Here is a 17,701-nt window from a genome sequence, read left to right as displayed (position 1 = left end):
GTATACCATTACCTTTGATATACCTCTGATGGGTTTCTAGAGTTCTCCTGCTCCCGCAGCCCGGCCCTGGGCCAGGCTTGTCTGATCGACCAGACTGTTGATGCTGGCGGCCCGCTGGCCCACGTATCCATCACAGCGTGGTTGACCTGGCATTTGGTGGGTTACTTGACAAGTTTCTTCTTGAAGTGTTTCTAATATCTGCTGGCAAGATGTTCAAAACACTATGGGGGCCACAGATGTTGATACAGTGTTCTCTTATTGTGCTCACGGCTCCCCTGCTTTTCTCTGAGTTTATTTTACGTTTCTTCCCATATCCGAGAGATATGGGAGGAAATGTAAATTTGGAAATACTCCCTAAAGTACTTTCCTCGTATATATTATCATGTATCTCTCTCTTTCTCTCCTCTCCAACGAGTCCATATTTACAAGTCTGAGGCGTTTCCAGTAATTTAAAGTCTCAGTCTCTCTCTCTCTCTCTCTCTCTCTCTCTCTCTCTCTCTCTCTCTCTCTCTCCAACGAGTCTATATTTACAACTCTGAGGCGTTTCCAGTAATATAAGGCTTTATTGGCGGTACGCTGGCCGTAAATGAACACTGTATCTGTTCCAGCTCTGATAAATCTCTCCTGCCTTGAACCGACAACATTGAACAATGCTCTGAACCAGAGATTCTAAGCGGTTTGAATGGTGTTACCACCGGCACTGTTTTCCTTATTGTTCATTCCGTCATGAGGCGGCGTCACGTGCAAAAGGCGTTACGTACAAGAGACTTCACGTACCAGAGGCGTTACGTACAAGAGACTTCACGTACCAGAGGCTTCACGTAAAAGATGATTAACGCACAAGAGGCATTACGTACAAGAGATTTCACATACACGAGGCTACGTACAAGAGGTTTCACGAAAAAGATGAATCACGTACAAGAGGCATTACGTACAAGAGATTTCACATACACGAGGCCTCAGGTACAAGAGGCTTCACGTACAAGAGGCTTCATATACAAGAGGCTTCGCGTCTAAGAAGCCTCACGTACAAAAGGCTTCAAGTACAAGAGGCTTCACGTACAAGATTCACATACAAGAGGTTTCAAGAACAAGAGACTTCACATACAGGAGGCTTCACGTACAAGATACTTCACGCACAAGAGGCTTCACATACAAGAGGCTTCACGTACAAGAGGCTTCACGTACAAGATACTTCACGTACAAGAGGCTTCACGTACAAGATACTTCACGCACAAGAGGCTTCACGTACAAGATACTTCACGTACAAGAGGCTTCACGTACAAGATACTTCACGTACAAGAGGCTTCACGTACAAGATACTTCACGCACAAGAGGCTTCACGTACAAGAGGCTTCACGTACAAGATACTTCACGCACAAGAGGCTTCACATACAAGAGACTTCACATACAGGAGGCTTCACGTACAAGATACTTCACGCACAAGAGGCTTCACATACAGGAGGCTTCACATACAGGAGGCTTCACGTACAGGAGGCTTCACAAACATAATTATCATATTCATCTCCCTGTAATTACTCATTATTTATACAACCAACATTATTAATTTTGTGAATAATGAATTGTAATTAGAATTTTAGAATTTGAATCTGAAGCCATGCCAGGCAGGTCAAGCCATGCCAGGCAGGTCAAGCCATGCCAGGCAGGTCAAGCCTTGCCAGGCAGGTCAAGCCTTGCCAGGCAGGTCAAGCCATGCCAGGCAGGTCAAGCCTTGCCAGGCAGGTCAAGCCTTGCCAGGCAGGTCAAGCCTTGCCAGGCAGGTCAAGCCATGCCAGGCAGGTCAAGCCTTGCCAGGCAGGTCAAGCCTTGCCAGGCAGGTCAAGCCTTGCCAGGCAGGTCAAGCCTTGCCAGGCAGGTCAAGCCATGCCAAAGCCATGCCAGGCAGGTCAAGCCATGCCAGGCAGGTCAAGCCATGCCAGGCAGGTCAAGCCATGCCAGGCAGGTCAAGCCATGCCAGGCAGGTCAAGCCATGCCAGGCAGGTCAAGCCATGCCAGGCAGGTCAAGCCATGCCAGGCAGGTCAAGCCATGCCAGGCAGGTCAAGCCATGCCAGGCAGGTCAAGCCATGCCAGGCAGGTCAAGCCATGCCAGGCAGGTCAAGCCATGCCAGGCAGGTCAAGCCATGCCAGGCAGGTCAAGCCATGCCAGGCAGGTCAAGCCATGCCAGGCAGGTCAAGCCATGCCAGGCAGGTCAAGCCATGCCAGGCAGGTCAAGCCATGCCAGGCAGGTCAAGCCATGCCAGGCAGGTCAAGCCATGCCAGGCAGGTCAAGCCATGCCAGGCAGGTCAAGCCATGCCAGGCAGGTCAAGCCATGCCAGGCAGGTCAAGCCATGCCAGGCAGGTCAAGCCATGCCAGGCAGGTCAAGCCATGCCAGGCAGGTCAAGCCATGCCAGGCAGGTCAAGCCATGCCAGGCAGGTCAAGCCATGCCAGGCAGGTCAAGCCATGCCAGGCAGGTCAAGCCATGCCAGGCAGGTCAAGCCATGCCAGGCAGGTCAAGCCATGCCAGGCAGGTCAAGCCATGCCAGGCAGGTCATGCCAGCAGGTCAAGCCTTGCCAGGCAGGTCAAGCCATGCCAGGCAGGTCAAGCCATGCCAGGCAGGTCAAGCCATGCCAGGCAGGTCAAGCCATGCCAGGCAGGTCAAGCCAAGCCTTGCCAGGCAGGTCAAGCCATGCCAGGCAGGTCAAGCCATGCCAGGCAGGTCAAGCCATGCCAGGCAGGTCAAGCCATACCCAAGCCTTGCCAGGCAGGTCAAGCCATGCCAGGCAGGTCAAGCCATGCCAGGCAGGTCATGCCAGGCCATGCCAGGCAGGTCAGGTCAAGCCATGCCAGGCAGGTCAAGCCATGCCAGGCAGGTCAAGCCATGCCAGGCAGGTCAAGCCAGGTCAAGCCATGCCAGGCAGGTCAAGCCATGCCAGGCCAGGCAGGTCAAGCCATGCCAGGCAGGTCAAGCCATCCCACGCAGGTCAAGCCATGCCAGGCAGGTCAAGCCATGCCAGGGAGGTCAAGCCATGCCAGGCAGGTCAAGCCATACCAGGCAGGTCAAGCCATGCCAGGCAGGTTAAGCCATGCCAGGCAGGTCAAGCCATGCCAGGCAGGTCAAGCCATGCCAGGCAGGTCAAGCCATGCCAGGCAGGTCAAGCCATGCCAGGCAGGTCAAGCCATGCCAGGCAGGTCAAGCCATGCCAGGCAGGTCAAGCCATGCCAGGCAGGTCAAGCCATGCCAGGCAGGTCAAGCCATGCCAGGCAGGTCAAGCCATGCCAGGCAGGTCAAGCCATGCCAGGCAGGTCAAGCCATGCCAGGCAGGTCAAGCCATGCCAGGCAGGTCAAGCCATGCCAGGCAGGTCAAGCCATGCCAGGCAGGTCAAGCCATGCCAGGCAGGTCAAGCCATACCAGGAAGGTCAAGCCTTGCCAGGCAGGTCAAGCCATGCCAGGCAGGTCAAGCCATGCCAGGCAGGTCAAGCCATGCCAGGCAGGTCAAGCCATGCCAGGCAGGTCAAGCCATGCCAGGCAGGTCAAGCCATGCCAGGCAGGTCAAGCCATGCCAGGCAGGTCAAGCCATGCCAGGCAGGTCAAGCCTTGCCAGGCAGGTCAAGCCATGCCAGGCAGGTCAAGCCATGCCAGGCAGGTCAAGCCATGCCAGGCAGGTCAAGCCATGCCAGGCAGGTCAAGCCATGCCAGGCAGGTCAAGCCATGCCAGGCAGGTCAAGCCATGCCAGGCAGGTCAAGCCATGCCAGGCAGGTCAAGCCATGCCAGGCAGGTCAAGCCATGCCAGGCAGGTCAAGCCATGCCAGGCAGGTCAAGCCATGCCAGGCAGGTCAAGCCATGCCAGGCAGGTCAAGCCATGCCAGGCAGGTCAAGCCATGCCAGGCAGGTCAAGCCATGCCAGGCAGGTCAAGCCATGCCAGGCAGGTCAAGCCATGCCAGGCAGGTCAAGCCATGCCAGGCAGGTCAAGCCATGCCAGGCAGGTCAAGCCATGCCAGGCAGGTCAAGCCATGCCAGGCAGGTCAAGCCATGCCAGGCAGGTCAAGCCATACCAGGAAGGTCAAGCCTTGCCAGGCAGGTCAAGCCATGCCAGGCAGGTCAAGCCATGCCAGGCAGGTCAAGCCATGCCAGGCAGGTCAAGCCATGCCAGGCAGATCAAGCCATGCCAGGCAGGTCAAGCCATGCCAGGCAGGTCAAGCCATGCCAGGCAGGTCAAGCCATGCCAGGCAGGTCAAGCCTTGCCAGGCAGGTCAAGCCATGCCAGGCAGGTCAAGCCATGCCAGGCAGGTCAAGCCATGCCAGGCAGGTCAAGCCATGCCAGGCAGGTCAAGCCATGCCAGGCAGGTCAAGCCATGCCAGGCAGGTCAAGCCATGCCAGGCAGGTCAAGCCATGCCAGGCAGGTCAAGCCATGCCATGCAGGTCAAGCCATGCCAGGCAGGTCAAGCCATGCCAGGCAGGTCAAGCCTTGCCAGGCAGGTCAGGCCATGCCAGGCAGGTCAAGCCATGCCAGGCAGGTCAAACCATGCCAGGCAAGTCAAGCCATACCAAGCAGGTCGAGCCATGCCAGGCAGGTCAAGCCATGCCAGGTAGGTCAAGCCATGCCAGGCAGGTCAAGCCATACCAGGCAGGTCAAGCCATGCCAGGCAGGTCAAACCTTGCCAGGCAGGTTAAGTCATGTCATGTCAGGTTAAGCGATGTTTGACAAACGTTACTTGGCAGGTTAACCTCTGTTTGACAGGTTAAACTCTGTTTGACAGGTAAAGGTCTATTTGACAGATGAAGCCTGTCAAACAGCTTTACCTGCAAAGCTCTGTTTAACAGAGGTTTACCTGTGTTTTTTTAGTTTAAACTATGTTGACAGGTGAAGCCATGCTTGACAGGTTAAACTATTCTTGACAGATTAAGCTTGTATTACAGGCTAAGCTATGTTTAACAGGTTAAGTCATGTATGGCAAGCTAAACTGTGTTTGACAGGTTAAGCCACGTTAGACTGACTAAGCAACATTTGACAAGTCACTGCATCTACTTCTACCGAGGCAAAGAATCGGAGACGCCGTCAAGTGGTTGGGTCAGGTTTTGTTTTGCTTGGTGAGTGCCCCAGAGGTCAATACTGTCAAGGTCATCCGTTTTCTGGTTCAGTGTAAATTTTTATTTCATGTTGGTTACTGTTGCTTTACAGTATTTTCACATTCCTGGAGTTGTTTTCAAAAGCATTTCTTGGGAATTTTCACAAATTTTAGTTAAAAAAATAAAAAAATTTTGAGATGTGGTCAAAATGTCAAATGCTGGAGATTTAATCGAACTTTTTACATTTAAAAATTGAGTGATAAAGTATTTTCACATATAAATCAGGGAAAACACCATTGATATACTTGTATTGTGTTAGTGTTGTGTGTTGTAGTGTTGTGGAGGGTCATGTTAGTGTTGTGTGTTGTAGTGTTGTGGAGGATCATGTTAGTATTGTGTGTTGTAGTGTTGTGGAGGATCATGTTAGTGTTGTGTGTTGTAGTGTTGTGGAGGGTCATGTTAGTGTTGTGTGTTGTAGTGTTGTGGAGGATCATGTTAGTGTTGTGTGTTGTAGTGTTGTGGAGGGTCATGTTAGTGTTGTGTGTTGTAGTGTTGTGGAGGATCATGTTAGTATTGTGTGTTGTAGTGTTGTGGAGGATCATGTTAGTGTTGCGTGTTGTAGTGTTGTGGAGGGTCATGTTAGTGTTGTGTGTTGTAGTGTTGTGGAGGATCATGTTAGTGTTGTGTGTTGTAGTGTTGTGGAGGATCATGTTAGTGTTGTGTGTTGTAGTGTTGTGGAGGATCATGTTAGTGTTGTGTGTTGTAGTGTTGTGGAGGATCATGTTAGTGTTGTGTGTTGTAGTGTTGTGGAGGATCATGTTAGTGTTGTGTGTTGTAGTGTTGTGGAGGATCATGTTAGTGTTGTGTGTTGTAGTGTTGTGGAGGGTCATGTTAGTGTTGTGTGTTGTAGTGTTGTGGAGGGTCATGTTAGTGTTGTGTGTTGTAGTGTTGTGGAGGATCATGTTAGTGTTGTGTGTTGTAGTGTTGTGGAGGGTCATGTTAGTGTTGTGTGTTGTAGTGTTGTGGAGGATCATGTTAGTGTTGTGTGTTGTAGTGTTGTGGAGGATCATGTTAGTGTTGTGTGTTGTAGTGTTGTGGAGGGTCATGTTAGTGTTGTGTGTTGTAGTGTTGTGGAGGGTCATGTTAGTGTTGTGTGTTGTAGTGTTGTGGAGGATCATGTTAGTGTTGTGTGTTGTAGTGTTGTGGAGGATCATGTTAGTGTTGTGTGTTGTAGTGTTGTGGAGGGTCATGTTAGTGTTGTGTGTTGTAGTGTTGTGGAGGATCATGTTAGTGTTGTGTGTTGTAGTGTTGTGGAGGATCATGTTAGTGTTGTGTGTTGTAGTGTTGTGGAGGATCATGTTAGTGTTGTGTGTTGTAGTGTTGTGGAGGATCATGTTAGTGTTGTGTGTTGTAGTGTTGTGGAGGATCATGTTAGTGTTGTGTGTTGTAGTGTTGTGGAGGGTCATGTTAGTGTTGTGTGTTGTAGTGTTGTGGAGGATCATGTTAGTGTTGTGTGTTGTAGTGTTGTGGAGGGTCATGTTAGTGTTGTGTGTTGTAGTGTTGTGGAGGGTCATGTTAGTGTTGTGTGTTGTAGTGTTGTGGAGGATCATGTTAGTGTTGTGTGTTGTAGTGTTGTGGAGGGTCATGTTAGTGTTGTGTGTTGTAGTGTTGTGGAGGATCATGTTAGTGTTGTGTGTTGTAGTGTTGTGGAGGATCATGTTAGTGTTGTGTGTTGTAGTGTTGTGGAGGATCATGTTAGTGTTGTGTGTTGTAGTGTTGTGGAGGATCATGTTAGTGTTGTGTGTTGTAGTGTTGTGGAGGGTCATGTTAGTGTTGTGTGTTGTAGTGTTGTGGAGGGTCATGTTAGTGTTGTGTGTTGTAGTGTTGTGGAGGGTCATGTTAGTGTTGTGTGTTGTAGTGTTGTGGAGGATCATGTTAGTGTTGTGTGTTGTAGTGTTGTGGAGGATCATGTTAGTGTTGTGTGTTGTAGTGTTGTGGAGGATCATGTTAGTGTTGTGTGTTGTAGTGTTGTGGAGGATCATGTTAGTGTTGTGTGTTGTAGTGTTGTGGAGGGTCATGTTAGTGTTGTGTGTTGTAGTGTTGTGGAGGATCATGTTAGTGTTGTGTGTTGTAGTGTTGTGGAGGATCATGTTAGTGTTGTGTGTTGTAGTGTTGTGGAGGATCATGTTAGTGTTGTGTGTTGTAGTGTTGTGGAGGATCATGTTAGTGTTGTGTGTTGTAGTGTTGTGGAGGGTCATGTTAGTCTTGTGTTGACGGTGTTGTGGAAGGTCATGTTAGTCTTGTGTTGACGGTGTTGTGGAGGGTCATGTTAGTCTTGTGTTGACGGTGTTGTGGAAGGTCATGTTAGTCTTGTGTTGACGGTGTTGTGGAGGGTCATGTTAGTCTTGTGTTGACGGTGTTGTGGAGGGTCATGTTAGTCTTGTGTTGACGGTGTTGTGGAGGGTCATGTTAGTCTTGTGTTGACGGTGTTGTGGAGGGTCATGTTAGTCTTGTGTTGACGGTGTTGTGGAGGATCATGTTAGTCTTGTGTTGACGGTGTTGTGGAGGGTCATGTTAGTCTTGTGTTGACGGTGTTGTGGAGGGTCATGTTAGTCTTGTGTTGACGGTGTTGTGGAGGGTCATGTTAGTGTTGTGTTGACGGTGTTGTGGAGGGTCATGTTAGTGTTGTGTTGACGGTGTTGTGGAGGGTCATGTTAGTGTTGTGTTGACGGTGTTGTGGAGGGTCATGTTAGTGTTGTGTTGACGGTGTTGTGGAGGGTCATGTTAGTGTTGTGTTGACGGTGTTGTGGAGGGTCATGTTAGTGTTGTGTTGACGGTGTTGTGGAGGGTCATGTTAGTGTTGTGTTGACGGTGTTGTGGAGGGTCATGTTAGTGTTGTGTTGACGGTGTTGTGGAGGGTCATGTTAGTGTTGTGTTGACGGTGTTGTGGAGGGTCATGTTAGTGTTGTGTTGACGGTGTTGTGGAGGGTCATGTTAGTGTTGTGTTGACGGTGTTGTGGAGGGTCATGTTAGTCTTGTGTTGACGGTGTTGTGGAGGGTCATGTTAGTGTTGTGTTGACGGTGTTGTGGAGGGTCATGTTAGTGTTGTGTTGACGGTGTTGTGGAGGGTCATGTTAGTGTTGTGTTGACGGTGTTGTGGAGGGTCATGTTAGTGTTGTGTTGACGGTGTTGTGGAGGGTCATGTTAGTCTTGTGTTGACGGTGTTGTGGAGGGTCATGTTAGTCTTGTGTTGACGGTGTTGTGGAGGGTCATGTTAGTGTTGTGTTGACGGTGTTGTGGAGGGTCATGTTAGTGTTGTGTTGACGGTGTTGTGGAGGGTCATGTTAGTCTTGTGTTGACGGTGTTGTGGAGGGTCATGTTAGTGTTGTGTTGACGGTGTTGTGGAGGGTCATGTTAGTGTTGTGTTGACGGTGTTGTGGAGGGTCATGTTAGTCTTGTGTTGACGGTGTTGTGGAGGGTCATGTTAGTCTTGTGTTGACGGTGTTGTGGAGGGTCATGTTAGTGTTGTGTTGACGGTGTTGTGGAGGGTCATGTTAGTCTTGTGTTGACGGTGTTGTGGAGGGTCATGTTAGTCTTGTGTTGACAGTGTTGTGGAGGGTCATGTTAGTGTTGTGTTGACGGTGTTGTGGAGGGTCATGTTAGTCTTGTGTTGACGGTGTTGTGGAGGGTCATGTTAGTGTTGTGTTGACGGTGTTGTGGAGGGTCATGTTAGTCTTGTGTTGACGGTGTTGTGGAGGGTCATGTTAGTCTTGTGTTGACGGTGTTGTGGAGGGTCATGTTAGTCTTGTGTTGACGGTGTTGTGGAGCTTCATGTTAGTGTTGTGTTGACGGTGTTGTGGAGCTTCATGTTAGTGTTGTGTTGACGGTGTTGTGGAGGATCATGTTAGTGTTGTGTTGACGGTGTTGTGGAGGGTCATGTTAGTGTTGTGTTGACGGTGTTGTGGAGGGTCATGTTAGTGTTGTGTTGACGGTGTTGTGGAGGGTCATGTTAGTGTTGTGTTGACGGTGTTGTGGAGGGTCATGTTAGTGTTGTGTTGACGGTGTTGTGGAGGGTCATGTTAGTCTTGTGTTGACGGTGTTGTGGAGCTTCATGTTAGTCTTGTGTTGACGGTGTTGTGGAGGGTCATGTTAGTCTTGTGTTGACGGTGTTGTGGAGCTTCATGTTAGTCTTGTGTTGACGGTGTTGTGGAGGGTCATGTTAGTCTTGTGTTGACGGTGTTGTGGAGGGTCATGTTAGTCTTGTGTTGACGGTGTTGTGGAGCTTCATGTTAGTGTTGTGTTGACGGTGTTGTGGAGGGTCATGTTAGTCTTGTGTTGACGGTGTTGTGGAGGGTCATGTTAGTCTTGTGTTGACGGTGTTGTGGAGGATCATGTTAGTCTTGTGTTGACGGTGTTGTGGAGGATCATGTTAGTCTTGTGTTGTAGTGTTGTGGAGGGTCATGTTAGTCTTGTGTTGACGGTGTTGTGGAGGGTCATGTTAGTCTTGTGTTGACGGTGTTGTGGAGGATCATGTTAGTCTTGTGTTGACGGTGTTGTGGAGGGTCATGTTAGTGTTGTGTGTTGTAGTGTTGTGGAGGATCATGTTAGTGTTGTGTGTTGTAGTGTTGTGGAGGATCATGTTAGTCTTGTGTTGACGGTGTTGTGGAGGGTCATGTTAGTCTTGTGTTGACGGTGTTGTGGAGGATCATGTTAGTCTTGTGTTGACGGTGTTGTGGAGGATCATGTTAGTCTTGTGTTGACGGTGTTGTGGAGGATCATGTTAGTCTTGTGTTGACGGTGTTGTGGAGGGTCATGATAGTCTTGTGTTGACGGTGTTGTGGAGGGTCATGTTAGTCTTGTGTTGACGGTGTTGTGGAGGATCATGTTAGTCTTGTGTTGACGGTGTTGTGGAGGGTCATGTTAGTCTTGTGTTGACGGTGTTGTGGAGGATCATGTTAGTCTTGTGTTGACGGTGTTGTGGAGGATCATGTTAGTCTTGTGTTGACGGTGTTGTGGAGGGTCATGTTAGTCTTGTGTTGACGGTGTTGTGGAGCTTCATGTTAGTGTTGTGTTGACGGTGTTGTGGAGGGTCATGTTAGTCTTGTGTTGACGGTGTTGTGGAGGATCATGTTAGTCTTGTGTTGACGGTGTTGTGGAGGGTCATGTTAGTCTTGTGTTGACGGTGTTGTGGAGGGTCATGTTAGTCTTGTGTTGACGGTGTTGTGGAGGATCATGTTAGTCTTGTGTTGACGGTGTTGTAGAGGGTCATGTTAGTCTTGTGTTGACGGTGTTGTGGAGGGTCATGTTAGTCTTGTGTTGACGGTGTTGTGGAGGGTCATGTTAGTCTTGTGTTGACGGTGTTGTGGAGGGTCATGTTAGTCTTGTGTTGACGGTGTTGTGGAGGGTCATGTTAGTCTTGTGTTGACGGTGTTGTGGAGCTTCATGTTAGTCTTGTGTTGACGGTGTTGTGGAGGGTCATGTTAGTCTTGTGTTGACGGTGTTGTGGAGCTTCATGTTAGTCTTGTGTTGACGGTGTTGTGGAGGGTCATGTTAGTCTTGTGTTGACGGTGTTGTGGAGGGTCATGTTAGTCTTGTGTTGACGGTGTTGTGGAGGATCATGTTAGTCTTGTGTTGACGGTGTTGTGGAGGGTCATGTTAGTCTTGTGTTGACGGTGTTGTAGAGGGTCATGTTAGTCTTGTGTTGACGGTGTTGTGGAGGGTCATGTTAGTCTTGTGTTGACGGTGTTGTGGAGCTTCATGTTAGTCTTGTGTTGACGGTGTTGTGGAGGGTCATGTTAGTCTTGTGTTGACGGTGTTGTGGAGCTTCATGTTAGTCTTGTGTTGACGGTGTTGTGGAGGGTCATGTTAGTCTTGTGTTGACGGTGTTGTGGAGCTTCATGTTAGTGTTGTGTTGACGGTGTTGTGGAGCTTCATGTTAGTGTTGTGTTGACGGTGTTGTGGAGGGTCATGTTAGTCTTGTGTTGACGGTGTTGTGGAGGGTCATGTTAGTCTTGTGTTGACGGTGTTGTGGAAGGTCATGTTAGTCTTGTGTTGACGGTGTTGTGGAGGGTCATGTTAGTCTTGTGTTGACGGTGTTGTGGAGGGTCATGTTAGTCTTGTGTTGACGGTGTTGTGGAGGGTCATGTTAGTCTTGTGTTGACGGTGTTGTGGAGCTTCATGTTAGTCTTGTGTTGACGGTGTTGTGGAGGGTCATGTTAGTCTTGTGTTGACGGTGTTGTGGAGGGTCATGTTAGTCTTGTGTTGACGGTGTTGTGGAGGGTCATGTTAGTCTTGTGTTGACGGTGTTGTGGAGGATCATGTTAGTCTTGTGTTGACGGTGTTGTGGAGGGTCATGTTAGTCTTGTGTTGACGGTGTTGTGGAGGATCATGTTAGTCTTGTGTTGACGGTGTTGTGGAGGGTCATGTTAGTCTTGTGTTGACGGTGTTGTGGAGGGTCATGTTAGTCTTGTGTTGACGGTGTTGTGGAGGGTCATGTTAGTCTTGTGTTGACGGTGTTGTGGAGGGTCATGTTAGTCTTGTGTTGACGGTGTTGTGGAGGGTCATGTTAGTCTTGTGTTGACGGTGTTGTGAAGGGTCATGCTAGTCTTGTGTTGACGGTGTTGTGGAGGGTCATGTTAGTCTTGTGTTGACGGTGTTGTGGAGGGTCATGTTAGTCTTGTGTTGACGGTGTTGTGGAGGGTCATGTTAGTCTTGTGTTGACAGTGATGTGGAGGGTCATATTAGTCTTGTGTTGACGGTGTTGTGGAGGGTCATGTTAGTCTTGTGTTGACGGTGTTGTGGAGGGTCATGTTAGTCTTGTGTTGACAGTGTTGTGGAGGGTCATGTTAGTCTTGTGTTGACGGTGTTGTGGAGGGTCATGTTAGTCTTGTGTTGACGGTGTTGTGGAAGGTCATGTTAGTCTTGTGTTGACGGTGTTGTGGAGGGTCATGTTAGTCTTGTGTTGACGGTGTTGTGGAGGATCATGTTAGTCTTGTGTTGACGGTGTTGTGGAGGGTCATGTTAGTCTTGTGTTGACGGTGTTGTGGAGGGTCATGTTAGTCTTGTGTTGACGGTGTTGTGGAGGATCATGTTGGTCTTGTGTTGACGGTGTTGTGGAGGGTCATGTTAGTCTTGTGTTGACGGTGTTGTGGAGGGTCATGTTAGTCTTGTGTTGACGGTGTTGTGGACGGTCATGCTAGTCTTGTGTTGACGGTGTTGTGGAGGGTCATGTTAGTCTTGTGTTGACGGTGTTGTGGAGGGTCATGTTAGTCTTGTGTTGACGGTGTTGTGGAGGGTCATGTTAGTCTTGTGTTGACGGTGTTGTGGAGGGTCATGTTAGTCTTGTGTTGACGGTGTTGTGGAGGGTCATGTTAGTGTTGTGTTGACGGTGTTGTGGAGGGTCATGTTAGTCTTGTGTTGACGGTGTTGTGGAGGATCATGTTAGTCTTGTGTTGACGGTGTTGTGGAGGGTCATGTTAGTCTTGTGTTGACGGTGTTGTGGAGGGTCATGTTAGTCTTGTGTTGACGGTGTTGTGGAGGGTCATGTTAGTCTTGTGTTGACGGTGTTGTGGAGGGTCATGTTAGTCTTGTGTTGACGGTGTTGTGGAGGGTCATGTTAGTCTTGTGTTGACGGTGTTGTGGAGGATCATGTTAGTCTTGTGTTGACGGTGTTGTGGAGGGTCATGTTAGTCTTGTGTTGACGGTGTTGTGGAAGGTCATGTTAGTCTTGTGTTGACGGTGTTGTGGAGGATCATGTTGGTCTTGTGTTGACGGTGTTGTGGAGGGTCATGTTAGTCTTGTGTTGACGGTGTTGTGGAGGGTCATGTTAGTCTTGTGTTGACGGTGTTGTGGAGGATCATGTTAGTCTTGTGTTGACGGTGTTGTGGAGGGTCATGTTAGTCTTGTGTTGACGGTGTTGTGGAGGGTCATGTTAGTCTTGTGTTGACGGTGTTGTGGAGGATCATGTTAGTCTTGTGTTGACGGTGTTGTGGAGGGTCATGTTAGTCTTGTGTTGACGGTGTTGTGGAAGGTCATGTTAGTCTTGTGTTGACGGTGTTGTGGAGGATCATGTTAGTCTTGTGTTGACGGTGTTGTGGAGGGTCATGTTAGTCTTGTGTTGACAGTGTTGTGGAGGGTCATGTTAGTCTTGTGTGTTGGTATTGTTGTGAAGGTTCACTATGAGACTTCTGTTTCGTACACATTTTTTTCGCAGCTTTGCTGTTGTAAAGGAGATTTGGATGTGAGAGGGAAGTACTACCCTGGGGGCAGGGAAGTGCGACTCTGGGGGCAGGGAAGTACCATTGTAGAGCAGGGTAGTTCCACCCTGGGGCAGGGATCTACCACCCTGGGGGCAGGGAAGTACCAACATGGGATCAGGGAAGTACCACCCTGGGGGGCAGGGAAGTGCCACTCGGGAGGTAGGGAAGGAGCTTGGCCGAACACTCATTTTTACTTAAAGAAAAAAATAAAGAGGAAATTTCCTCTTGCGTTGCGGATATGAGATGTCAAAGAATCCATCTAGAAAAGTGGATAAATGGAGGTAAGAGAGAGAGAGAGAGAGAGAGAGCATGTACGTACAGCATAATGACATCAACGAAATAGTCAGTTGACTCCAACTTCATCCTGTTCACTATTTGTATGTCTCATAACATTAAAAAGGCTTTCAAATGAGCCGATGTATGTAACAGCTCTTAGCTTGTAAATAAAGTTAGGAACCCTTAACCTAACCCTGTAAAACTCTATATAAAAGAGAAAGGGAAAGTAGGTAGGTACACACTTCAGTACGTAGTAAGCGTGAGAGTGAGGGAGTGAAGGCAGCAGTCAAGACCTACCTGTGGTAGGAGAGGATGGCAGCGAGGAAGCAGATGGATGCTAGCACGTCTGCCCGACCCACCAGCCCCGTCACCTGCAGGAGAAACATACATTATTTACCCTTCCCTCACCTGATGTACCCACTCCACCGCCCCTCCTCGTAAACATTGCTCTCTGAGCAGGGTCTTGTTCCTGCTGTCGTAACCTAGGACTACGGGGTGTTCTCAGGCCCTACTGCGCTGGGTGTTGTCGTGTTGTTTTCTTGGCTGCTGTGTTGGATTGGGTGTTGCTGTCTTGGATAGGGTGTTCCTATGTTTTTTGGCTGCTGTGTTAGATAGGGCGTTTGCTGTCTTGGATCGGGTGTGATTTTTTTGGCTGCTCTGTTGGTTAGGGAGTTGCTGTGTGGGATTGGGTGTCGCTTTGTTGAATTTTTTTTGGCTGCAGTAATGGTTCAGACACGGAGGACTGAGTGTGTCAGACACGGAGGACTGAGTGTGTCAGACACGGAGGACTGTGTGTGTCAGACACGGAGGACTGTGTGTGTCAGACACGAAGGACTGAGTGTCAGACACGGAGGACTAAGTGTTAGACACGGTGGACTGAGTGTGTCAGACACGGAGGACTGTGTGTCAGACACGGAGGACTGAGTGTCAGACACGGAGGACTGAGTGTGTCAGACACGGAGGACAGAGTGTGTCAGACACGGAGGACTAAGTGTCAGACACGGTGAACTGAGTGTCAGACACGGGGGACTAAGTGTCAGACACGGTGAACTGAGTGTGTCAGACACGGAGGACTAAGTGTCAGACACGGTGAACTGAGTGTGTCAGACACGGGGGACTAAGTGTCAGACACGGTGAACTGAGTGTGTCAGACACGGTGGACTGAGCGTGTCAGACACGGAGGAGTAAGTGTCAGACACGGTGGACTGAGTGTGTCAGACACGGAGGACTAAGTGTCAGACACGGTGGACTGAGTGTGTCAGACACGGGGGACTAAGTGTCAGACACGGTGAACTGAGTGTGTCAGACACGGAGGACTGAGCGTGTCAGACACGGAGGACTAAGTGTCAGACACGGTGAACTGAGTGTGTCAGACACGGAGGACTAAGTGTCAGACACGGCGAACTGAGTGTGTCAGACACGGAGGACTGAGCGTGTCAGACACGGAGGACTAAGTGTCAGACACGGTGAACTGAGTGTGTCAGACACGGAGGACTGAGCGTGTCAGACACGGAGGACTAAGTGTCAGACACGGTGGACTGAGTGTGTCAGACACGGAGGACTAAGTGTCAGACACGGTGAACTGAGTGTGTCAGACACGGGGGACTAAGTGTCAGACACGGTGAACTGAGTGTGTCAGACACGGAGGACTGAGCGTGTCAGACACGGAGGACTAAGTGTCAGACACGGTGAACTGAGTGTGTCAGACTCGGAGGACTAAGTGTCAGACACGGCGAACTGAGTGTGTCAGACACGGAGGACTGAGCGTGTCAGACACGGAGGACTAAGTGTCAGACACGGTGAACTGAGTGTGTCAGACACGGAGGACTAAGTGTCAGACACGGTGGACTGAGTGTGTCAGACACGGAGGGCTAAGTGTCAGACACGGTGAACTGAGTGTGTCAGACACGGGGGACTAAGTGTCAGACACGGAGGACTAAGTGTCAGACACGGTGAACTGAGTGTGTCAGACACGGAGGACTAAGTGTCAGACACGGCGAACTGAGTGTGTCAGACACGGAGGACTGAGCGTGTCAGACACGGAGGACTGTGTGTGTCGGACACGGAGGACTGAGTGTGTGAAGATACAGTAAGGTTGTACTCACTGCCTCAGTGTGCACCGGGTGAGTGGCGAAGAGTAGACCAGCGGAGAGTACCGTGCCCTGGGGAAGGTGCAGCAGACGCAGCAGCAAACGTGTCAGTAGTAAGCAGACGCAGGAGTGCAGCCCCACGTTCATCAGGTGGAACCCTAGCGGACGCAGACCAAACAGCAGGTGGTTCACTCTGCGGAGGAAGATGGAGAACCATGTTAATTCCTCGTTCCTGTCTAACACCAAAGATTGAAGGAGGAGAATAAACATCTCATGAATATATTACCCACTTGCCGCACAGGGGGAAGAAACTGCAAGAATGTATAACCCTTCCAGGAAGGTGAGGGAGGGAGGGAGGGGGCTCTTGATCTATGGAACTGTATGGTAATGGTATAAACTTTGCTAATAAATACCAACATACTATATGGTAATGGTAATAGATACCGACAATTTGATTTAGAAAGACACGTAAGAAAACACTGTGACACATTTATTAGAAAACGTTTCGGTCCTGGTGTTTGCTCATGTGTCTTTCTAAACCTGTATAGTAATGGTAGAAAAGTAGACACAAATGCAGTATAATTCGATCCTTTATTGACTACGTTTCGCCCACACAGTGGGCTTTATTAAGTCCTTGGTAATGGTAGAATATCCACACGTAGGTGAGACTTAATTAAAACCCTGCTGGACAGAACGTCTTTTCAACGAAGTGCATTATTATTTTATTATTATTATTATTATTATTATTATTATTATTATTATTATTATTATTATTATTATTATTATTATTATATTATTATTATAATTATTATTATTATTATTATTATTATTATTACTATTATCATCATCATCATCATCAAGAGCCCTTGAGGGGTCAGTGAAGTGCAGTACAGTGCATATCGCGTTGTTATCATCCAAGGCACTGGAGCCTTGTTACCTTCCCTTCAAAAGGCATTGTTTGAAGCCCTACGGGTTTAGTTCTTCCCCATGAATATAATACCGGGGCAGGTACATAGACGAATCTTGTTAAACTGCATTATTGTTATTATAATCAAGGGGGAAGCGCTAAACCCGTAGGATTATAGCCCAGGGGAGGGGGGATGTGGAAGGCATTCAGGCTTAATTCGGGGAACTGGAGCACAGATCAAATTCCCTAAATCAAGAGCCCCTCACCAACATCAAGGAACCTTCCATGAGAGGTGTTAAACTGCAAACTATCAACATGTTTCATTATGGGAAAAATAGATTTTCTGAAAGTAATTTAAGGAGGAAAATAAATATGGAACAAGAGGAGAAAAAATCGGAAAATGTTTTATGTTCCGGGTGTATATTAAAATATTTACCGATATATAAGGCGTGCTTTTTTCCCCATAAAAAGTGTTGGAAAATCAGCAAGCGCCTTATATGCTCAAGGTCAGGGTTAAGGGTAGGCTTTGAATTACGCTTTAGCAGTTGTTTACTAACGTTACGTTACAACTGGTGGGAAACATCTTGCCAACAAGCTGTCAACACTCGTGCGCCTTATATGCCGGAAAATATGGTAATTGTTACATGTATGTCCCAAGAAATGACGGGAATGTAGAACTCTTTCAGAAATATACCACAGGCATATATTCTTAAAAAGACCGATTTTCTATAAAGCAAGCCAAGGAAAACCCACACACAAGAAAAGATGAAACAGGAGAAGGATTAAAAAAAAGTGCGTTTTGTGTTTACTTTCACCTGGCGAGGCATTGTCAGTGAGGTGGGGAAGCGTCGGGACGCAGAGACAAATTGCTGCCGAATGCTGACAAGTGTTCCCGCCTGTGTATGAGGTACAAAAAACACTGCCACTGCAACTGAGTAAGGCAGACCAGGGAAATTGCAATATATATGTACGTATATATATATATATATATATATATATATATATATATATATATATATATATATATATATATATATATATGTATATGTATATGTATATATATATATATATATATATATATATATATATATA

General features: G+C 48.4%; 1 protein-coding gene across 1 annotated transcript in view; it reads right to left on the bottom strand.

Moving 5' to 3' along the window:
* Positions 1-17,701, bottom strand: part of LOC128688792 (protein O-mannosyl-transferase TMTC1) — a 669,456-nt gene that overhangs the window by 154,529 nt on the left and 497,226 nt on the right. Inside the window, exons 3-4 of the mRNA XM_070085424.1 lie at positions 15,718-15,895; positions 13,910-13,983 (exon numbers count right to left, since the gene is read on the bottom strand). Of these exons, the coding sequence (XP_069941525.1) occupies positions 13,910-13,983; positions 15,718-15,895 (252 nt within the window). The remainder of the gene's footprint in view (positions 1-13,909; positions 13,984-15,717; positions 15,896-17,701) is intronic.

The sequence above is a fragment of the Cherax quadricarinatus genome, chromosome 16 (assembly GCF_038502225.1).
Source record: "Cherax quadricarinatus isolate ZL_2023a chromosome 16, ASM3850222v1, whole genome shotgun sequence".
Lineage (NCBI taxonomy): Eukaryota > Metazoa > Arthropoda > Malacostraca > Decapoda > Parastacidae > Cherax > Cherax quadricarinatus.
The sequence above is the reverse complement of the archived record's forward strand: the minus strand, read 5'-3'. Positions and strand labels throughout refer to the sequence as shown.